This window comes from Panthera onca, chromosome C1 (assembly GCF_046562875.1).
Source record: "Panthera onca isolate mPanOnc1 chromosome C1, mPanOnc1 haplotype 2, whole genome shotgun sequence".
NCBI classification, from domain to species: Eukaryota; Metazoa; Chordata; class Mammalia; order Carnivora; family Felidae; genus Panthera; species Panthera onca.
In genome coordinates, this window is record NC_138346.1 from 55,286,821 (window position 1) to 55,311,640 (window position 24,820).

General features: G+C 38.4%; 1 protein-coding gene across 1 annotated transcript; it reads right to left on the minus strand.

The window, feature by feature from the left end:
- Positions 1 to 377: 377 nt before the first annotated feature.
- PLEKHA3 (pleckstrin homology domain containing A3) lies at positions 378 to 24,227 on the minus strand. The gene is made up of 8 exons (XM_060621962.3): positions 23,818 to 24,227; positions 19,199 to 19,315; positions 12,887 to 13,042; positions 10,597 to 10,733; positions 8,921 to 9,085; positions 5,757 to 5,800; positions 3,670 to 3,785; positions 378 to 748 (listed from the first exon to the last, which is right to left on the minus strand). The coding sequence occupies exons 1-8, from the start codon at positions 23,855 to 23,857 to the stop codon at positions 621 to 623; spliced, it is 903 nt and encodes a 300-aa protein (XP_060477945.1). The 5' UTR covers positions 23,858 to 24,227; the 3' UTR covers positions 378 to 620.
- Positions 24,228 to 24,820: the final 593 nt, after the last annotated feature.

The following is a 24,820-nucleotide window of genomic DNA, read 5'->3' on the forward strand; positions in this document are numbered from 1 at the left end:
ACTGACAAATCACTAGTGTCAACTTCACATATGAAGGACAGCACAGTCTGGTTTTTAAAAAATCCTCAATGTGTCACGGTATTTGGGCTAAAAATATTTGGAATATTAAATGTCTCCTTTTGCTTAAAAGAATACAATAGAATCACCATCAAGCTGCTATCGTAACTCATTTTTAGCTGGGGTAAAGTGACCATTTGGTCCATGGCACAAGTTACATATATCACACGTCTATCAAACTGAAACCTTATGTTTATAAGATTTCATGTTTATAAGCTACAATACACCCTGACTAAGCTGTCAGTCCCTCACAGTTTTTTAGAAAAATATCTACATTTGTCCTTATGGATGTCAAAATGTTACACCATCATTTGTTTAAAAAAAAAAAAAAAAAAAGATGCACATTCATACTGTGAAGTTATTAGGAAAATACTCTTGCAAATAAACTATATAAAGATAAAATACACTTCAAAGGTATGTGGGTTGTTTTTTTGTTTGTTTGTTTTACAGTATTCTATAAAGTGCAGAGAAATCCTAAGGGAAAAACTACTCCCTAGAACATAGTTTAATTACAGCAGCTTTTGCATAGCAATACTTAGAGGAAGTTGGACACTTCCATTTCCTCAGGAAGAGAAGGATGGAAGAGGATCTTCCGATTCAGATTTTTTTTTGGCCATAAGTCTGCTTTCCTCAGGAATGGTTGCTGATGCCAAATCTCCATTAAGTGTATTTCTTGAACAGTGAACAGGTCCTATTCAGAGATAAATTAAAAGGTTAAACAGCCTATCAATATAACTCCAGTTCTCTACGAAAAAAACAATTTTAAATTTCCTACTCAGGGACATGAAATTCCTTCAGCTTCCTACTAATTTTTTGGTTGACTGTTGAATAGAGAAAAATCTAACTTTCCCACGATTGGCAGTCATAAGGAGAAGCTTCGGAGTTAACAAAATAACTTATGAAGCTATCTGAAGCAGAGACGGTTTTGTTCACTGCTAGAACCACGGTTGGCATGTAACGGGCAGTCAATAAACATGTGCTGAACTGAATGTAGTCTTTCTTAGCTAACTATTGCTTTTCAGGCCTGATTTGTTTTAATGCTGTCCGTATCCTCCTTGTGTTCTAGGGTTAAAAAAAAAAAAAAAAAAAAAAAGACCCAAAAAGGTTACATGCCTAACCCAAGATTACCCAACTGGTAACAGAACTAGGACTAATTCAGGTTTGCTCTTTTTACCACAAGACTTTCTGAGCAGAGCTGACAAGGTATTTCACACTGAAAGGTCCCATATCTCCACTTGGAATGCAGCTGACAGAACTATCATTGCAGTTCTGACTGAATACAGTTAAACGCACTGGCATGGCCCTGTTGCAAAACAATTGCACTTTTATATGTACATATTTATTTGAATTTACCATAAACATTTATTACTTCTATAATTTTTAAAAATCCAGTTAATAAATAATAGAAGCAGTTTTATCTCTCAAGGAAAAGAATATTTGGGGATAAAGGCTTCGGACTAAGACCACCCAACTGTAAAACATGCACTTTGTAAAGAAGAACAGGAATTCAGTCTCTGCTCTGTCAACTAACTGAGACACTAAACTTTAGGATAAATAGAAGGAAACCTAAGGATAAAACTCCTGACCTAGGCTACACTTCCCAATTTAAAAAAAGTTCTAGAGAACTGAGACACATGTATGTATATAAATATGTATGCATGTGTGTATGTTTGTGCAGATATGTGTGACTACTTTTGTTACACTCCTTAGCAGCTAACTAGGGGAATGCTACATGGAATAAGGCATGCATACTCAGAACTTATAAAAATTATTTTCAAAAATTCAAAACCAGGGGTGCCCGGCTGACTCAGTCGGTAGGGCATGAGACTCTTGATCTCAGGGTCATGAGTTCAAGTCCCACATTGGGCATGCAGCCTACTTAAAAAAAAAAAAAAAAAAAAATTAAGGGGTGCCTGGCTGGCTCAGTCTGTTAAGCATCCACCTCGATTTTTGGCTCAGGTCATAATCTCACAATTATGAGACTGAGCCCTGCTTCAGGCTCTGCACTTAGCATGGTGCTTGCTTGGGATTGTCTCTCTCCCTCTCCTTCTGCCCCTCCCCCACAAGCTTGCTCTCTGTCTGTCTCTCATAAATAAATACACTAAAAAAAAAATTCAAAACCAGCGTGCTTAAAAAGAAAGCAAAGAAAAATGGCTAGCTTTAAAAAAATTTTCACTGTCACAAATGAAAATGATCCCCATAAAGTAAAAAAGAGCAGCATCCAGAGAAAAGTACAAGGCAGCATATAGAGCTCTTTCATGGGCTCTAGATTAAAAGGGTCATGTATACAAGGCAGAAAGAACAAGGTATATCAGAATATACATTACCTGCCCCCAGTAATTTTTCTTCCCACACCTAACCCCTAACCCTCTTCCTCTTATCTCTTTCAAGTTGTACTAAATTGGCCCAGGAAAGTTACTTTCTCCCTTCCCCTTCCCACCCTCACCCATTTTCCTTCCTTCATTTCTTTTACCCATTTTCTCAACTTGAGTTAAAAATGGCAATGAGTGTAGAGTAGTCCTCTATGTCAATAAATAGTTCTGTGAAGAAAATGGACTTAAAAAAAAAAAGATGCCATCAACTCCTAAAAATCTGAAAATGGGCAGTAGGCCCTCTCCAACCTCCACCACTTTCGTGAACTCTACATTCTCCTCTAATTAAACCTGTTTAACCTTCTGGTTCAGTGAAACAATTCTATCTTAATCAACGTGAATTAGCTGAGCTCTTCTAGACAACCTAAAGAATCTAAACACCACTTATCACACCATTTCCACAAGGGAAATAAAATCTGTTCCCAACAACAGACTTACAAACTCCTGGAACACAACCTGCCCCCCAAATAGGAACTCTATGTAATTTCCATCACACATGCTTCATGGGCAATAGTAAAGACCCTGAAAAGCAAAAGTATATTAATAGAGCTGTAATAATAAGACTCTATTTGTGTTCACTGGAAATCATGGTCACTACTGTCTAACTAGACATTCTGACACATTTTCAAAGCTTTTTCTTGGAAGAGAAAAATAAATTTTAACCTAAATCATAAAACCTTGCCTAAAGTATTCAATCACAGGATGCTGCTCTTTAAAGAAAAAAGGAGAAAAGGGCATAGGAATAAATGCTACCATAATTCACCACCACCACCAGAAAAAATTATTTTCCTTGGCCATTTCAAATTATTTAAGTAATAATACCGATTTTTTTTTTCTCTGCACTCAGAACTTGCCTTTATTTTCCCCTAGAATCCCAACCACAATTGATGCTTTGTTCTAAAATGCTTTTTTAATGTAAATATAGTGGGAGTAGAACATTACTAAGAGATTACTAAAATATAGTGGGAAGAAAACAGTTTGATGTTATACATATTAATCTAAGATATGGCATTTACACAGTTACTCAGCACTTCTTAGTTAATAATAAAGGTGTCTGTAGGAGGATATTATGAGCTTCTGTTGATTGTGTGCTATTTGCCTGGCTCTGAATTAAGGAATTAATCCAAAGGGAAAAGACAGTGTTCACTGTCAGTGTCCTTCATTGACTACAACACACATAGAGTCCCACCACAATTTGGGGGAATAAGCCAAAGAAAGAGAGAGGGCCCATTTAACTTACTGTCTGGGTCTTCAAGAGGAGTATCATTACAAGAGTCTGTATCTGAGTAGGTTCTTCGGCGTCGCTGGGAGAGTCGGTGAAGTGTAGATATTGGTTCTTTTACAGAGTGGCTATTCCTGCAAATTAAATAAAAAGCATTGCATCATAAGGCCTTAAACAAATGATAACACCCTGAACTTACCTGGAGTTTTACATGACTTATTCAAATGAAAGAGAACTATTTTTACGCCCAAAGTTCTATTTTAGCAACATTTGACTCCTTCAAAGGTCACACCACAGGCAAGTCAAATCGTTCACAATCCAGCCGGTAACCTGAAGAATATGGCCTCTGAGCCGAATTAAATGGAAAGGGGGAACCATGAAGCAACTTCTTTTATAGAGAAGGGTCCACCAAGACATTAGATATACCAGATGGTTAACAAATGTTTGAAAACTAGAAGTTATGACCTACACAAGTGCATGAATCTAGTGTCAATCCATATCATCAAAAACAGCAGAATGAAGGGGGTGGGCAAGTAGGTTAGGAACATGCTAGAGGTCAACTCACTGACAGCAGCAAGAACAAATAAATGTGCCAAATGGAGGCCGTAAAAACTATTTTAAAAAACAGTCTAGAAAATCAGAAAAGTAGACAAGTCAATCTAAAATATTTAATATAGAAATAAACCACCACCACTCAACAGCACCTTGACTACCACTGTATAAAAACCCAACATTACTGTTCTTAATGATAATCTTGATTCACTACGAAAAAAAAAAATTTTTAACTCTAATTATATTTTATCTAATTAGGTAGAAAAGATAAAATACAGTTCAGAAAAATTTCTATCATAAAAATGAAAGTTTATAAAAGGAATCAAGCTTCTGTTTTTCTGGAAAATTCAGCTAGTGAAACTCTTTATTCCCTGACAGGACTGGATACATATATTCATCACTGGACTCTGTGCACATAATAGTCCAATCACAGATTACATAATCATGGGAGGGTGGGGGGGCAGTGACAAAACAGTAAGGGCTCAGTTAACAGTTATTTTAAGATTTTTGTTAGTTTGTTTTTTGTTTTTTGAGAGAGCATGAGCATGAGGGTCAGAGAGGGGGGAAAAGAGAGAATATCCCAAGCAGGCTCTACACTATCAGTGCAGAGCCTGATATGGGTCTTAAACTAATGAGTGTGAGATCATGACCTGAGCAGAAACCAAAAGTCAGATGCTTAACCAACTGGGGCCACCTAGGTGCCGCACTTACTCTTTTTTTTTTTATTTTTTTTTAATGTTTATTTATTTTTGAGAGAGACGGAACGAGAGAGAGAGAGAGAGAATGAGGGAGGGGCAGAGAGAGAGGGAGACACAGAATCTGAAGCAAGCTCCAGGCTCCAAGCTTCAGCACAGAGACCAACGCGGGGCTGGATCCCACGAACTGCAAGATCATGATATGATTCAAAGTCGGGACACTTAACTGACTGAGCCACCCAGGTGCCCTGGCAGTTATTCTTAACATAGAGAAATAAAGCTAATGTCACTACAATTTCATCATTTTCCGAAGAACCAAATATGACAACTAGGGCAACTTGAAAGACTATTATCTACTAAGATAATGAACATTTTAATAACCTGGGATATTGGTGAGATCTATCTAGAAGGCAAATGTCTTAATGTGTTCATATGCATATATACTTTAAAATATCAATTGGTTTTTCTCTCTTTTCAGTTAAGATCTTTAATTCTTAAACAACAGATCAGCATGAATATGTGACTATAAAAAGCTGTAGTAAAGTGAGTCTAAGCTCACCTCAAAACTGGATTTTTTTACCATCATTTGATATAATTTCAAACATCTAAAAAAGGTACAATAGTCGGCAAGATGCTTACCTTGCTGGTTAATTCATCCACTCATTTTTATCTTCACTGACTACCTACTAGGACCAGGCCCTAAACTAGTAACTAAGAGATATAATGCTGAGCAAATCAGAACCAAGCTCTGCTCAAAAAGAGTTTCCATTCCACACTACTTCACGTTAAAGGCCCAAAGAATTTCCCTAAGTAGGTAAATTTCTGAGAGTACTTGGTTAAAAGAAAAGATTATTTTACCTCTCTGAACTGCAAGAACCAGGGTGGCTGACAGAACGCTTCATCTAGAAATTTAAAATAAAATAAGCATAATTAGTATGTGAAGTAGAATAATACAGCTCTAATTTATTATCATTATCATAATTAACACAAATTTACTCCGAAAAAAAGATGACTAGCCAAGATATTTATTTTTTACAGACTCAAGCAACACTATTAGCACAATGTCAAGCTTTGTCCCTAATAACCATTAATTGGAATCTTTCTCAACACCTATCAAAAACATGCTAGATTCTTTTCTCAATACTAAAAACCAAATTTTACATTATATACATAATATATATATCATATATATGTGTGCATATGTGAGTGCATGTATATAAAAATATTTTAAAAATATATAACTAATCCAAAAAAATCATACTATTTAAAGCAGTATCTAGCAAGCCAGAAAGTATTCTAATAAATATCTTCCTCTCTCTTTTTCTTAAAGGCCAGGAAAAGAGGCTGGTAGCAAAGCTTCTCTTTGTAATTCACTATTCAGGTAGCTGTTACACAGATGTTCTAAAGTGTGGTTTTTGTGGAAGATAGCATTAATAATCTGAGTCTTTTAAGAACTCAGAAGAACCCTAAGTCTCAAATAAGACTCTAAAACATACATTTTAAAAATTAAAAAACCTGAATGAGCAGAGTGTTAATAAATATGACAAATACTAAACACAATTTAAAAGATCCAATGACTCCACCAAAAAAATAGAAAGAGACCACCAATTAAAACAGATTATTTCAATGTTTAGCAAGGTAGCAGAAAAGCACAGTTTATACTACAGGTTGCTTTTATATTTATATGCAGGGGCTCAAGGGTCTTACCAGTCCAAGTCTAAAGTCTGTTATGTAAATAAGTGGCTGCTGTATTTGTAACGTAAGCCAACAATAGCTCTGAGAAATCCCAGCTGAAATGATAACAGATATGACCAACCCATTTTGTAGTCCAGAACATCTAATATGATTGACATTAAGATACAAATGGACATTAACATCTCCTTTAACAGAAGTCACTCCCTTTGGGATTACTAATCCAATGATATCCCCACTACAATTATCACTCAGTCTGGAGTCAAAATGATGATTTTCTGAACTTCCATTATGACCTGAAATAAGACTGAATGCAAATTTATTCTAAGAGGGACACAGTGATATTAGCTACATAAAGTAGTTTAACAATCAGTTTAAATAGTTTTAGAATTCTCAAATCTTTCAGGTTTATTTCCCATTTACTCATATTATTAAAAATATATATATTTTTCCACAAAGACTGACCTTTTTTTCCATCTGTGTCTCCAGAACTAATTCTCATAAGCCACAACTTTTGCTTTATGTATGAAGTAAAATGGCAAAGCAAGGAAAAATAAACAGCCTCTAACCAGTATTTTTTAGATTAACCTATTGGATTTCCTATAACATTGCTACTGATAAAAAGTTTTGGTTTAAAAGAAACAGTTATCATTGCTTCTTATGCATAAAATACACATATGACCTCTCTGGACTATGAAGCATTTATAACAGAAGGCATTTTCCTCAGAAATTCAGTACAAAAACAGGCAGTTTTAAGGTGGCTTTATTGCATTTGATTCTATAAGGTCAAACATAGTAGTATTTGTAGTGAAGTCTGTATTTGACACCTTATATATCAACTTCAGGAACACAGTGTTATATATACACCCACCTCAAAAGACCTTTTCTTGTTATTCAACCATACAGGTTATCTCACAGTTCATAACGTATCTACAGTTGTGTTATAAGGCAATATTGTCAAAATGTTCTACTGAACACCACAGTATTGTGAGCTGTTATTTAAAAATACACAGGAAGGGTTCACTTGTCAAATAAATTTCAGAAACAATGCACACCACCTCTCCTTCTCAGAGATTCATAATACACATTATCATAAAAGAGATTCTAAGATGTCCAATGACAGACCCAATTCATTTAGAACTTCCCAAACTAATCTGCCCATAAAACTCATTTTCATAGTATACCTTTCTCAGAGGACATTATTAGCCCATCATACATTGATTAGAAAACGATGATCTAGGGGCGCCTGGGTGGCTCAGTCGGTTGAGCATCCGACTTTGGCTCAGGTCATGATCTCACAGCTTGTGAGTTCAAGCTCCGCATCAGGCTCTGTGCTGACAGCTCAGAGCCTGGAGCCTGCTTTGGATTCTGTGCCTCCCTCTCTCTCTGCCCCTAACCCACTCGCATTCTTTCTCTGTCTCTCTCAAAAATAAATAAACATTAAAAAAAAAATTTTTTTTTAAAAAGAAAATGATCTAAATAAACATAGGTAATAATCTTTACTAAATCTCATATAACTAAATTGGCTGGCGTGGTTAAGAGAACCTCGGAATGAGTTGTACCCAATTCCTTCTTCTAACAAATATGCCTTCAGGTAATTGCTAAAGTAGTAGCCAAGTGGCATTGTTCCTTCTATAAAAGGCTCCCGAAAACACTTGGATGAAAGAAATGTAAAGTCTCATCAGACTCTCACCTATGAGTTCCCTACAGCTTGCCTGGGCAAGTTTATTAACTTGGAAAGGACAAGGAGTTCACCACCCCTGGCAAAGGATAATCATTCAGAGCAATCACAAGGAAAGAAACTGACATGAAGCACCTGCATTACACAGATCAGCTCCTTTGCAATGACCTGCTGATGGAGAAGACCTTTCACTTTATAGATGAAGAAAATGAGGTCCAGAGAAATTAAGTAACTTGCCTACTCAGAGGGCTCAAGTCCAAATATGGACTATAAAATACTGTTTTCCCTGTAACATGTTCTTTCAAACCCCTGTCAAGGTCCTTTAAAGATCTGCTTAATTTTATTCCTTTGTGAGTAAAACATCACCCCATTGTGATGTTTTTACCGAGTAGAGCAGTGTCCCCAACCTTTTCTGTGTCAGAACACCCACAGAGCATTATAATATATTTCTGGCACTCTGGGGTAAATGGCACAGTCCCTCCAAGGGAAAAGGACAGGACCTTGGCACATGCTGAGCCCACAGAGCTAAGAGGCTCCAATACAGAATATTCTATCTGTTGACCATTTCCCTCCCACTGCCAGTTTCCATCCTTAAAAACAAAAACAAAAACAAAAATGCAACATCACTGGAAGAAAAACAAGTTCCAACCATTTGAACAGGAGAAGGCGACACAGGGGAAACCAAGGGATCCGGATGGGACAGCTGAAACATCTCAGGTTTAAACTTGGCATTCGCTATCTTCACACATTCCTCAAGTGTTGTGATGAATGTATTACATGTGGCACTAAGCAGAGAAGAGGCTTCATTCATGTTCTGAAAAATTACACACTGAGTTGAACAGATTCAACCACAATTATATGGAATCATGCAGCACATTATAATCACGTAACTAAACATTACCTACAACAGACACCTTACTAGGTTACGTGCAAATCTATTTAAAATATACTACCTTAGAAAATTAAAGCAATATATGAATAAGAAATGTCTATCAGACAAACAGTGTATGAAATTAGATTCCATGAAAAAATAAATTTTGCATTTAAACCAAATATCATATTGAAAAACTATATCCAAAAATTTATCTTAGATAAACCTAACCTAAACAGTAATTTTCTAAGTACCAAAATTCTGAAGGTGGTCACAGCAGAACACCCTGAGCATTACTAAGTGGCAAGCACAATTCATATCTACTCCAAACCCATTCTCCTACTTCTTCCATGGTAGAATAAAAACTCCATTTTTTTTTTTTTTTTAATGACAGCAATGTGTCCTGACCCTGGGGGATGAATACAGACTGGTGGAAGCCACTCATGGCTATTCCATGACCCTCTGTCAAATATTGAGATTTCTTAATTTCCACTGACCCAGACAAAAAAAGATGAGAAGTCTGTTAAGGAGTTTCTGGGACTTTTGTTCCCAGATAAAAGCCCAGGACAGCAAGTTAAGAAAGTCTCTTTCCACCCTGGTTACCCCACTGCCTCCTGCCTCTGTATGACCTTGGCCTTGCACTTAAGGGGGCAAATCCAACACACCAAGAATGGCAGAGTGGAAGGCTGGAGCAAGACCAGGTCCTTGATATTGTCACTGAGCCGCTGGAGCAAATGTGAGGGCACCCACCTCCAGAGAGCTTGTGGTGAAACAGTGAGTGCCCTGAGGGTCTAATGTACCTACAACTAAATATGACCTCACATAAGATTGTTCCCCACCAGGAGAAGGCCACAGAAGTAGGAACATTTCTTGTCCCGTTTCTCCTAAGTTAGGTAAAAGGTGACTGGGAACCATGCTGGCTTTTCACCCAGAGAACAGTAGGGCCTGCTGGTCCTCCTTTATCAGAAAGTGTGAACCTATTTCATAGCCAGGTCCCACAAATTCGAAATTTGATTACTGCATTACTGTTCTGAGAAGGACTTTTTTAAAAAGTTATTTGACAAAGCTAAGTTATCAACTCTGAGTCATAAAACTGGGACCTCGTCACAAAAAGAAAGAGAAGAGCAGCTGTCCAATGATTCATACAGCTAGCCCAGAGAACAAAGCCTGGAATGCTTCTTCCCCACCCCAACCTCCAAATTATCAGATTGGCTGATTCCCTTGATTAAATAAGCCTTGATTCCCTGGGGCAGTGTGCTGCTTCCTGCTTTACTCTGGTTGCACAGATACAATCTAGAAGATCCTAGAGATTTCCAGAGTCTGGATTAGGGATTGCCCAGAAGAGCTAAAAATAGCTCATTTTGAAAATGCTTCTCTGCCACCTTATGAGAAGAACCTCACCCACCAGTGTATTACAAAGCATAATCAGACATGAAGGGATCATCTTTGTATACCTCTACACTGGGAGGTGAATGATTCTCATCATGGTGAACAAATTCTTGGATGGTATGAACTTGCTGCATTAGGAGGTCACAGTAGAGACGAAGTTCAGACATTTTGGTTTTCAGAGATTCACTGGTTTCACTTATCTCTGAAAGGAATATATATAAACATTCGGTCAGATTGTTTTCATATTGTTTCAGCAATAAAACAAAATGGAATCGTTTAAAAGTAATGCAATAGATAATAAATACCTATATGAATAGATATAAATACCTATAGCTTAAGAGGTGTGGGCCCTTGGAAACAGATACAAGGATATTGAGGAAATACCCTCTCTTCAAATAATTGGGGAAAAAATGGAAGTCATATGTCTGACATGAAGCTTAGGTAGATTAATTTCCAGATGCAAGATGATGACCACTGGATGTTTTATACAGGACATTTCCATTCCATTGCTCATTCTTCATTTGAAAAGTGCTTTATATTTCTTCTTTTGTAAATTGTCTTTTCTGTCCTTTACATATTTTTCCAATTTTGATGTTCAGTTTTTCTCTTAATAATATATAAATTAATAATCTATAAAAGTTCTTACCCACTAAAGATAGCAATCTTTCCCCTGTCCTATATACTGCAACTATGTTTCCAGTTCTATCTGCTTTCAGCTTTCTTTATTGTACCTTTTAACGCAGAGAAGTTTTTAATTTTTATGTCATTAAAACTATTGTATTAAACATCTGCTTTCTTCTGTTCCTTTCATAACTTCATTTTCACATTATATTGTTTTCATAATTGTCTTATTAGGAGCTTACTTTCTTTTATTTAATACATCCAGACACAGTAAACATCCAGCCATAATCTTAACCATTCAATTCATTCTAAACTAGAAATATAAACAGCAGAAGTAAGGAAAAATACACGTAGCAGATCCTGGCGTTTTTCCACATTCCCTGAGCCACTAGTCAGTGGCTAGTGATACTAGCCACAAAGCAACTCTGGCCACAGTGGACCAAACAAGCTCTATCTGCTTATTTGACTTAACCTAAATTAGGTTCTACTCAAATTTAAGTCCATTCCCTCTTTTCTTTAATTATAGTGCAAAATATATAATGAAATTTACTGTTTTAACCATTTTTAAGTGTATAGTTCAGTGACATTAAGTACATTCACATTGTCCTACAATCACCACACCATCATCCATCTCCAGAACTCTGTCATCTTGCCCACACCCTAGCCCCTTCAACCATTACTCTACTTTCTGTCTCTGTGACTCTGACTACTCTAGGTATGCTAGTAAGTACAATCATACAGTATTTGTCCTTTTGTGACTGGCTTATTTCACTTATCTTTTAAGATTCACCCACATTGTAGCATGTGTCTCAATTCCCTTCCTTTTAAAGCCTGAATAATATTCCATTGTATGTATAATACTACATTTTGTTCACCTATTTCTTTGTCTATGTCCATTTGGGTTGTTTTTATCTTTTGGCTATTATGAATTTCCATTCCTTCTTATCCTACCTGTAGCCATACTCTATGCATGATGTTCTTTCATATGTTTTTCAAGGATTATAAATTCAATTCTGGACCTTCATTTTTCAATACCCATAATTCAGTCGTTGTCACTAATCTAAATAACTTCTATCATTTTTTAATTATAAAAAGTAATATATACTCAATGAAAACTTTCAGAAAATCAAAAAAAATATATAGAAAAGAAAAATCAAAACAACCGCAAACTCACTGCCAAGACATAAATTATTTTATTATTTTTGCACTGTATCTGCATACGGTTGAACTAATACCATAAATTATTTACTTTGCTTTTGATTTGTTTAATCCTTTGGAGTCAGCAATATATGAACATGGTAAAGTCAAAGGTACCAAAGGGTATATACGATAAAAAGTGAGTCTCCTTCTCACAAATTACCTTTCCAAAGGTAACAACTTGACTGATTTCATAGATCTTTCCTGAACTGGCCAATGAATGGATATGTAATTTTGAATCCTGCTTTTCTACAATTATCACTTAACACTGGGCATTTTCTCACATTATTAAAATTCCTTGTAAACATTTTACTGGCTACATAGCAGCTTATTCCAGCCTAGAGGTGACTGAACCATTCCCCTAAATTTAAATCTTTGCATTGTTTACAAGTTTTTTTACTATGATGAATGTCATGCATGTAAATCTTCATCTACATTTCTGATATTTCTTGAGGCTAGATTCCTAAAAGTAGACAAGACAATTAACATTTATGTTTAAGAAAACATTCTCACCACCAAAGAAAAATGTATAGTTACCTTTTTCTTTTTTAGTCCTAGTATCAGTCAAACAAGCTTTGGAGCTCCCCAGAGCAACCAGCCACCTCTGTCTTTCAGCTGCATTCACTGCCTTCATGTAGAAATGCTGCTCTCCTGGAATGATTAATTCCATTCTTGTGTTGTCTGCTGAATGGACTATGATGATAAACACAGGAGAAATACAGTAATGAACTTAAGTAATTTGGGGAGAATCAAACAATCACTCTTACGCAGTATTAGATGTTACAGACACCTACAACAAGAAACTGAGATTCAAGATGCAGGCATTGACTTTCCCTAAAGGGCTATCTAGTGGCACCCTCAAAACCACCTTCTCACATCTACTCATGGCTGGCAGAGGTGCTAAAGTGGTGATGGCAAGAGGAAGAGAAAACAGCAATGAAAACTAAAAACTCCCTCTCTTGGGGCTGCCTATACTACTTTAAATACACACGCACTGTCACACTTACCACACATTTTTTTACTGATTTCTTTGAAAACAGACTCTACATCTTAGTATCCTCCAAGCCTAGGATAGTGCCTAGCATACAGAAGCAGCACAATAAATAAATGAATAAATGGTACCTATGGCCACCTTCCATTAAAACAGCAGCCCTCAACTAAGGGGCATATCACAATCACCTAGAAAGTGTGAGTATTTTGGAGACCTTCTCCTCTTTCCCACCCCCCTCCTCCTCCTCCTCCTCTCCTAAACCACCCCCCACCTTGATACTCTGACAAAAGAAAACTAACCAAGAATTATACTGAGCCAATCCTCAATCTTTGTTGTAAGAATAAATTTGTGTTACACTGTCCTTAATCAAGAAGTATTCACTCAGCTCAGAGAAGTGCTGGTAGAGGGGGAAGACACAAGAGGAGAAAGAAAGGAGTCTTTGCTCTAACAGAGCGGACAATTTAACCAAGGAAACAAACGGACACAACAAAAATAATCAAAACACCTAAATGATGAACTCTTTGGTACAGTGACTTCATGTGTAATTAAGATGGGAGAAAGTGAGAGGAGGTGGGAAATAAGTCTTCATGAAGAAGGATTTGACAATAGTAGGATTTAGTTAAGAGAAAAACTGCATTAAAAAAGGCCTAGATGAGGAAATAAACATAATATGCACTGAGGGTATCAGGAGTAAATAAAGCCTTGTGTTATATTACATGGTAATAATATTCACAAATGGACAAGCTGAGTTGAGCCAAATTATCAGGGGCTCTGCAAGTCTGGCAGAAGCCCTAATTTACATGATTAATTACCAAAAATATTGACCAGATGTACTATGGCAAATAAGTGCCACAAAAGCTTTGCTAGCTTATTATTCTATTTAGAAAGGCCATTCTTAGAGGTAGATAGTGAAATATACAAACATGCAACAATCAATGATGGGTGCAAAGATTTCCAAGCCAGGATAAAATTACTGAAATCCCAAGGCCCCAAGAGTAACTTTTTTTGCTGCTTGTTAATACTAGTGAAAGTATCAATAACTACCTTAAAAGAAAACAAAGCTCTAATTGCCAATGATGCTGCTACAAATGAAAATAAGATGACTCCTTTTTAAACATACCAAAATTGATGTATTAACCAAGAGTGTCCCCTACAAAGTAGTCACCTAAGACAACAAACTTAAGAACAAGACTCCCCAAACATCAAGTTCTCAAGATAAAATGGACAAGAACTCTATATGCAAAACTGTAAAAAATTACTGAAATTAAAAACCTAATTAAATATACAAATACACCATGTTAGTAGATCAGAAGACTCAACACTGTCAAGAATACTATTCTTCCCAAATTGATATATAGATTCAATATAATTCCAATCATAATTCCAGCAGACAGTTGTGGAAATTTACAAGCAGATTCTAAAATGTGTTAAGGAAATGCAAAGAGCCAATAATGGCCAAGACAATCCTGAAAAAAAACAAAGTTAGAAGACTTAGACCATCAAATACTTAAGAAGTATAAAGCTAAAGAAATTTAGACAGTGTGATAATGGCACAAGGATAGAGAAATAGTCCCATGAAACAAAAGACAGTCCAGAAAAGGACCCAATGTACATGGTCACTTGCTTTGTGACAAAGATGTTCCTACAGTGCAGTAGGTGAAAGGTTGATATTTTCAATAATTGATACTCAGTCAACTGAATATCCCTATGAGAAAAAAATGAATCTTAACCCCTGCTGATACCATATATAAAAATAAATTTTAAGTCAATCACAGACCTAATACAGACTTAAATATAAAAGGTAAAACAATAAGCCTTCAAGAAGAAAAAAGATTTCCTAAGCGGGACATAAAAAGTTCTAATTAAAAATATTGAAAAACTGGACTTTATTGAAATTAATAACTTCTGCTTATCAAAAGATACCTTTAACAGAAAGAAAATGCAACCTACAAAGTGGAAGAAGATACAATACAAAGACTCATTTGGACTAACTACATAAATATACACACATATATATATACAAATATATATATATATATATTTGGAAAATATATATGTATCTCTAGTCTTTGGCCTAATTTCTAAATTGGGCTGTCATCTTTCATGTTGTGGGAAGTCCAAACATGTGTGTGTGTGTGTGCATATATATATATGTATATGTATATATATATATATATATATATATATATATATACATATATATATATATTTGGAATGTGTATATATATATATACATATACACATACATATATACATATATTTGGAAAATATATATATACATATATTTGGAATATATATATAGTGTACATATATATATATATGTATACACACACACACACACACACACACACACACACACACATTTGGACTTCCCACAAACAACATGAAAGATGACAGCCCAATTTAGAAATTAGGCCAAAGTCTAGAAAGGACACTTCAAAAGAAGAGGACATTCAAATGGCTAATTAATACCTGAAAAACTATTCATCATTAGTTATTGAAGAAATACAAGTTAAAACCACCATCAGATACCAACATATACACTAAAAATATTCACAATTTTAAAAATGATAATGCAAGTTTTGGCAAGGATGCAAAGCAACTGGAACACTCATATCCTGCTAGTTCAAGAATAAACTGATACAACCACTTTGGTAAACAGTTTGGCATTACCTGTGACAAAGATTCTCTCCTTGATCAAACTTCAGTCAGGCTCCTCTGAGCCCTCTGCTTGACTATGCCCGACCCTGGGCTTCCATCTCTGTCCTTGTAGAGTCCAATCTTAGTAAGAACTCTGCTAAGTCAGTTTAGCCAGAATCCTCCACCTTCAATATATGATTACCCTCAATATCCAAAAAAATTCCTCTAGCCCCAACATCCCCCAGGTAATATCTGGCCTGCCTTCAGCAAGAATCTGTTTACCCAGAATGCCCCCTAATCCCTCATGTTTCCTCTTAGTAATTTTCCACCCACCAATCCCCCCACTCTACTGCTTGGCTGCAAATTCCCACTTTTCTTTATCATTTTTGGAGTTGAGCCCAATCTCTCTCCCCTACTACAAAGCCCCAATGCAGTAGTCCCTATACCTATCATGAGAGACTTGAATAAAGTCAGCCTTATTAGCAAGTGTCAAGAATAATTTTCTCCTTAATTCTGTTAAAGCTAAAAGTATGAGTATCAATGCCTCAGCAATTCCATTCCACTTCCAGATATATACTGAATAGAAATGCATATGTATGTTCAGCAAAAGAAATATAATAAGAATATTTATAGCAGCTTTACTTACTCATTATAATCCCAAATAGAAAAAAGCAAAAAAAAAAAACAAAAAAAAATACACATCAATACTAGACTGAATAGGCAAGTTGTGGGATATTTATAACATCAGAAATACTACAGATCAGTAAGAATGATTGAACTACTATTACACAGAACAACATGGATGAATTTCACAATGTTGAGTGAAAGGAGCCAACACAAAAGAAAATACTGATTTATTCCATCTATAAAAATTCAAAAGTAGGCAATATTTATCTATGGTGATAAAAGTCAAATTAATGGTTACTTTTTAAAGGGATTAATGGCTGAGGAAACATGACAATATCCCTGTATCCGAAAGGCTGACAACAATTCTAATTCTTAATCTGGTTGATAGTGACACAAGTGTGTGTACTTTGTAAACATTCTTCAAACTGAATATTTAAGATTTGCTCCCTTTTCTGTATTTTATTCTTGAATAGAATGATTACTTCAAACAAACAACAACAGTAAAAATGCTGCCACATCTTGAAACATTTTACAAGTGCCTTAGGATTCTGCCACTAACAGTCTTTTAAATATCCTCAAGGGTGGCAAATCTTTGAACTGTGTAGTTTGATTTCTGACTCTCACCAAATATCATTTGGAATCAAATCTGGGGAATAAAATGAGATAAAACCATCAATTTTTAAAAAAATAAAAACTCATACTTTGTGCTTTTCTTGTGTGATTTATAAACTGGTTTATAAGGCAATTCTAAAATAGGAGTTCTAAAGAGTTATGGGGGATGATGGTGCAATTAAAAATAAATACATAAAACTGAGTACCTGGAAAGCCAATACTTAATTGGTATACATTTCAGTACTTTTGTCTAAGATAAACAACAAAACTATGCCTCACATATTTCAGGGACGATGCAACAACAATACATTAGGCTGAAGTGTTTCTGTATCTTAGATAGCCATCACTTCCTTCCATTAGAACAGTACTAATTCTCAGCTAAAGGGGGCATGTTACAATCACATGGCAGCTATGTGCATTTTGGAGAAAGCTCCCTGGATGACACTTATCTACCCCAAATTATAAATCACTGCTGTGGAAAGAACCCTAAACGAATGTGAAGAATTAGATGTGCAGCAAAGAAAAATTCTATTTTGTCTCCATAGCTAAATCGTACTAAGAACTACCACAAAACTACACCAAACTAGCAATCCGGCCCTGGAAAATATAAGATAATGCACTAGCTGCTGCTTTGCTTTAATCTAAATAAGAAAATGCACAGAGCATTAAGATTACTCTCAAGTGTTTGACAGCTGTGACCAAGCGCTCACCATGTCAAAGGAAGTACCCATCATGAAGGACAAGTATTCAAGATACAGAGGAGAAATGAAAAAGGCCTGTAGGTGCTTGATATTGGCTCCTCTAGTGCTTTAGTTTTTCCTTCAATTCTCTGAAGAACTTAGTACTTTTCATTATCATTTTGTCTGATCTCCCCTGCCTACCTCCACCCCACACAACCCAACCACATATACAAATGAATCAATGGTCCATGAAACCTTCTTTCATGAAAATTACAGCATGACCTATTGCTTTAGTTCTTCTCTTTTGAAAGAAAAGGAAAACATCTCTATCACCCAGAAGAGCTGATCTCCGATTCAACAAAGAACCAGAGTTTTATGCCTTTGACTTCATGTTTTAGCAAAACTGACTCATTTAGCAAAACCCTGCAGAGCCTGCCTGATCACCTTTTGTTGGAGAAGAAGAAGCTGGAGGCACTGTAAGAATGTCCTGAAGGAAAGGGACAGAGCAGCAAGGAAGTGAAAGCAAGGAAGAGAAAGCTGCTGGGACTGCTCATCTCTCCAGAAGGACATCATATGGGCGCCAGGCCAGGGATAAGACTGTTTTGTCTGGCGCTAGATGTACTCATGACCCAGTATGGAATACACTGCAGGTGCATGACCTGTCCAGATGCCAAATACTATGTTGTATGTGCTCGCTGTTATCAGACAAACTGCAAAAAATAAAAGAGGCTCGAGCCAGGGGACCGGTGCTTCGGCTCCTAGAGAGTCTTAGCCCCCTGCTTCCAATTCTCGTCACCGCACCTTTAGGCCCCATCTCTCTACAATCTTCAACTTTTTTTTTTTTTCCTCAAATAAGCTCCATGCCCAACGTGGGGCTTGAACTCATGATCCTGAGATCAAGAGTCTCATGTTCTACTGACTGAGCCAGCCAGGCCCCGCACCTCAACACCTTTAAAGCTCAGCTTCCTATCTTTGCAATACCTTTATTTTATAATGCATATAAAAGAGAACACTTGTGGACTCCATAAGGACGCTGAAGTAGCAACCACAAAAATTGTTTTTCAGGTCCAAATTAGAAAACTAACCCTAAGATTTTGAGTTTCAATAGGAGGGGGGAAAAAAAAAAAAAACCCAACTGTGCTTAACAATGTTAAGTGCCACTCTTAATTGCTAAGGAAATAAACAGCATTAGAAGATCCCTACCTGACTAGAAATGCTTTTTTTCCTCTTTTTGGATTGTAGTGAAGAATGCTTTCCTTACCTAACTTCAAATTTCTCTAATTCCATGCACTCACTTACCTTTAATTTCACAAACTGCCATCTTTATACTTCCTTTGCTCCCTTTGCAAACATCATCTTGTGAATCATAGTAGGACAGGATTCCATTATCTAAAACAAACCAACGTGGCTGCCAACCTGCAAAGATTATAAATAACAGAAGATTGGTAAGAAATTACTTTAATCACAGAGAAAAGTATGACTTCAAAATTTGCCATCCATGTTTTCTTGGCTCTAAGGTGACATTCTGACAATGAAATTTCTTTTTTTTTTTAATTTTTTTTTTAACTTTTTTTTTTTAACGTTTATTTATTTTTGAGACAGAGAGAGACAGAGCATGAATGGGGGAGGGTCAGAGAGAGGGAGACACAGAATCCGAAACAGGCTCCGGGCTCTGAGCTGTCAGCACAGGGGCCCGATGCGGGGCTCGAACTCACGGACCGCGAGATCGTGACCTGAGCCGAAGTCAGCGCTCAACCGACTGAGCCACCCAGGCGCCCCCTGACAATGAAATTTCTAATGGCCAAGTCTTGCTGAAATTGTTCTTGCATCAATCCCACTTTGTTGGGAAAGATTTCTGGAGAAATCTATAGATCAGCATAAATATAGGGGGTAATACCTTTAATCTGGTTCACAACGTTCTCATTAACAACCCATGAGACTCATGCTCAATAATAACCTATACTGGATGCAACATGACTGCCCTTTTCCTGAAGGGAACAGAGTTGGGTTTTTGATGTAATGTTAAAAGACATGGATTCTAGCCCCGCTTTATTCTAACTCTTTAGATAAGCTGAAACCAATCTTTTCACTTTAATAAATATAAAAAATTCCCAGTCTCAAAAATGAGTGGATTGAAAAAGGTGACCTCCCAGGTGCCACTCAGCCCTCTAATTCTGCAATGCAACTTTCCCATCTCTTACAAGTTGCCTAGGCAAATTCCCTTGCACAAGCGGGTTGCTGAATGTAGTCTCTTCCACAGAAGATGCATACTATAGTGAGAGCCTGCATTCCCCCTAATACCTCTCTCCTTGTACTGCTGTTGCCCAACTCCGGCCGAAATGCTAGAAACTGCAATCATTCGTTTCATTTGTGTTTATTCAGTGACTAGATTACACAACTATCATAGACTTGGCTCTCAGGCAAAGATGAGGATGAGGTTGATGGCTTTCCTCAGAGTTCAACTGCCACCCTTGCAAGCCAAACTCAGTGTTCCCTAAAATCTTATCAAGCATGCTACTGATTTACAACAGTTCACTGATTAATAACACAGTGACCATGACCAGGGTGCCTCACTGAAGGCAGTGTGACTGTCCTTGTTCTTTCTGTAACTATTAAATCATAATTCAGCCTGGTCACATTAGATGTAGCCCACTATCTGCTTAATCAATTCGGTTTTTCAAGGGCCAAATAGTGCCAGAACAGTGGCAGATGGGAGAATCATTCCTACACACTGATAAGACCCAGGACTTATCTCCTCAAAGGCTTTTCCTGTAATACTTTTGAAATGACAGCACGGAGTCATCATAAAAAGGTTAAATTTCACAACAGGGAATGTCATAATACAGTTCAGAAAGACGGATACCCAAAGTAATTAAAACAAGTTTTAAATACTTGGAAAATTCTTATTATGAAACACTATACCCCTAATGAGGCCTAGCAAATTAAAAGGTAAGTTCTTTTGGTACATGAACTTTATCTTGTTTGTCATTGCATTCCCAGCACCTAGAATGGTGTCTGGCACATAGCAGGTGCTAAAACAAAATGTATTTCTCAAGTGATTAAATACCAGAAAAGTGAGATATTGCATGTTATCCATGACAGTAAAGATATGCAATATATCCATGAGAGTATTTTGTATACCAGCATGCATAGAAATGATGAAAACATTATCTTTCCAAACACTAATTCACCTTGGCAAACAAATTATAAGCAGGGTGGTAAAAGTGCACTCCACACCACCCGAGGTCCTATGTGCCTATAAGACAAATTGGGATTCTGTAAGCCCGTATTATTGTGATTCAGTATCTCTTTAAAACAAATAATGAGCAAAATGACTTATTTAGAATTTGTAGCAACTTAGGGGTGCCTGGGTGGCTCAGTCTGTCTGTTAAGCCTCCAACTTTGGCTCAGGTCATAATCTCTCAGTATGTGAGTTCCAGCTCCGTGTCAGGCTCTGGGCTAACAGTTTGGAGCCTGGAGCCTGCTTCGGATTCTGTGTCCCCTTCTCTCTCTGCCCCTACCCCACTTGCACTCTGTCTCTCTCTCTCTCTCTCTCTCTCTCTCTCAAAAATAAATAAACATTTAAAAAAAATTTTTAAACAATTTGTAGCAACTTGAAAGGTGACCATGATTAAATAAGAAAGTTATCTCTACACACATTTTTGAAGAAATATTTAATTAAAACAATCTCTAACTGATTCACACATTTATATAACAGAGGGCTATATCTGTGAAAAAGATAGGCATAGGCATTCTTTAAAAAAAAAAAAAAAAAAACACTTTCTTTTTATCTCAAACTACCAAATGTTACTGAAATCCTTGTCCTCTACAAAGGATTCTCAAAGAACACTGTCATGAAACTGAAAGGTTCCTTCAAGATCATCCAGTACAAACAGCTGCTCATTCTTCTGACCTAAGATGTACTAAAATTAAAAATCAGGATCCCACTGAGTCAAATTTAAATTTGAATTCTTCCAAACAAAAGATTTCATTGCAGCAAGCTCCTACAACACATACTAGCAGTTTACTTAAACGCTCTGCAAAGACTAAAAGCGTTAAGCGCACAAGTGGCTATAGTGCTCAGTGCCAGAGGAGATAAGAAAGATGGCCACCAAGACCACAGTATGCTCCAGGAATAAATTATGACTCATCTCAGTAATCACCAATTGCTCTATTGCAGGCATAAGTGGTTCCTCCCAAGACACTGTGGACACTATGCTTATGAATGTGTGCCATGAGATGATCATTTGCATATCAAAGCATAGAAACTACTGTCTTTAAAGTTAATACCATATCTCAACTAAACAGCATAACTGCTCTCACAACTGCCCAAACGAAATGCTTAAGAAAAAATATTTACCTCGTTTTTAAATGTTTCCTGCTAAAACATATCATTTACAGAAACAAACTGACATTTTAATGTGAGCAAAATAAAGCACGCATGCATACAAGTGTTAAAGCATTTGCTGCTATAAATTGGGCTTTAGCATTCCAATTAATCAAAAAAAAAAAAAAAAGGGAAGGAAGGAAGGGGCAACTGTAGCTCAATGCTTATGCCTTAAAGAGTTTATGTGCAGATTTTGCACAAGGTCAGGTGGACACAAATTGAGTGTACTATGCAGTTACAAAGGGGTTCAGTACTTTTTTTTTTTAATTTTTTTTTAACGTTTATTTATTTTTGACACAGAGAGAGACAGAGCATAAATGGGGGAGGGTCAGAGAGAGGGAGACACAGAATTGAAACAGGCTCCAGGCTCTGAGCTGTCAGCACAGAGCCCGATGCGGGGCTCGAACTCACAGACTGCGAGATCATGACCCGAGCCGAAGTCAGCCGCTTAACCGACTGAGCCACCCAGGCACCCCGGGGGTTCAGTACTTTGAGCAGAGTAAATAAATGGGTAGCAAATCAAGATTTTCCTATTACACTGGAACAAGAAATGATTGTTATTTAATCTTATTTTAAACTCATTTCCTTTCATCTAATGTGGTGAAATCATAGAATTCTGAAGTTGGAAGACCCCTTCAGGATAAACTAACTGCTCATCCTGGCCTTCCCAGACTGAGATCTTGAGAGAGTAAGTGACTTGTCTTTACTGTTGGATGATGGCAGAGATGGGACTGCAACTCAGAATTAAGTCTCTTTTAATAAGCCAGGCTGTTGGTGTCATGGAAAAAGACCCTTCCCAGCTGGCCTCTCATTTCTACAGAAACACAAAGCTCTTCAGAGTCTTTCCTTTCAACCCACTTCATGGGTGATGCTGACCTGCCTTTTCCACTTGTGTGTGTTGCACTGTCTTCCACTATTTCTCACACACTTACCTGAATTCCAAAATATAAAGATATCTCATTGACAACCACCTCTTAAGAGAATGGTTATCTGGGGACGATTTCCCAGAAAACCATGCTTTCTATGCTGAACAACTTCAAGGAGAGAACTTTTAAAGTAAACCGTGTTGCTAAGGAAATTAAAAAGAAATACAAAAAAGATTTCTTAAAATTAAATCTTGATCTTACAAGGTCCATTCTATTTCTATACCCTGACAACTCAGTTATTAGCAAAATGCCGAATTAAGTGTGAATAAGGATGGAGACAGCACCACGGGCAGAGTAACTGGGAATTGTTCCGGAAGCTACAGGAGGAAACAAGTATTATTACAGGGGCAAAAAAGTGGTCAAGCGCACTTCCCACCCTCAGGAAGGTGCGCAGTCTCGAACGGTCCCCTACAGACGCCAGATCTAACGCGGGACTCAGCTAGGGATTAGCCTCGGAAGCAGAAGGGGCCGGCTCCCTGCGAGGGTCACCGCAGGCCAGGCAGAGGGAGGGGCCCCTGAACGGTCTTTTCCGCAGCCTTCCCCCCTAAACCCGCCCAAGCACCCGGCCTCTCCCGGCCGCCCTCGGAGCACGCGAGCCCTCTGACCTGTGAGATAGTTGGTCCACTTGTACAGAACCCCCTCCATGCTTCAGAGCCCGGCGCCGCGCATCCTCCTGGCCGGGCGCCGGCCGCGGTGCTGGGGTAGGCGCGGAGCTTGGGCAGCCCCTCCCGGCCCGCCCGGGCCCTCCCCAGGCAACCCCGCCGGCACCGAGCCGCCCTCAGCCTGCGCGCGCCGCCGGGACGTGGCGGCCCTTAGAGGCCGGGACGGCTGCCGCCGCGTGGAGCTCGAGGGCAGCGAGGCGCGGGCTCAGACATCCCCGGGCGAGCCGCGGCGGCGGCGGCGGCAAGATCACGACCGCAACCGGCCTCCCGCTCGCGCTTCCACCCCACGGCTGTTCCCTCCCGCGCCCCGGCGCTCCCTCCTCCTCGCCCGCCTTCCTTCCCCCCGGGCTCCCCGTTTGTTTTCATTGACCCCGACGTCGCTTTCACTTCCTGGATGAAAGGGGCCGGCTCGTCCCAAGAAACCCCTCCCCGGCGGCGGGGCTGAAGAGCGGGCGCGGCCTGCAGCCCAGCCGCGATGCCGGAGGCTGCGCGAGGGGGCCGGCGGGCGCGGCGCACCCTTGGCCTCCCAGCCTGGGCACCTGACTCCGCCTCATTCTTCCTCTGGCCCTCGGCCGGCGTTCCCGGGGCTCCCCACATCCTCCCCGCCCCCCCAATCACCGGAGAGGCTCGGACCGACCGTGCCCCGGGGCTAAAGCCTCCTAGGCCCGGCAGGCGGACTCCGCGGCGCGCGCAGCCCCCGGCCAACCCGAGGACTCGCTGCAGGAGCACAAAAGTCCCTACGTCTCGTAGGCCTCTCGGGTTTTCCTCAGGTCCTTCCGGTGGTGGTGTTTCAGGAGAATAAAAGATTACCCGTTTATGTTTCCCCCGTACCCTCCTCACATTCAGGGGGCCCAAGAAACTATCTCCTAGTTAGGCAGTGTGGCGCTGAAAATCCTCCGGCAAGGAACCGCGAGGGGCCCCAAGGGGAACTGTCACCACGCTGACA

Coding starts and splice junctions, on each gene's coding strand:
- PLEKHA3 (XM_060621962.3), bottom strand. CDS start 23,857: ATGGAGGGGGTTCTGTACAAGTGGACCAACTATCTCACAG. Junction 9,086..10,596: donor ATTCACCTCCCAGTGTAGAG/GTATACAAAGAT, acceptor GTAATTTTTCAG/AACATGAATGAAGCCTCTTC. Junction 749..3,669: donor TCCTCTTGAAGACCCAGACA/GTAAGTTAAATG, acceptor ATCTCTGAATAG/GACCTGTTCACTGTTCAAGA.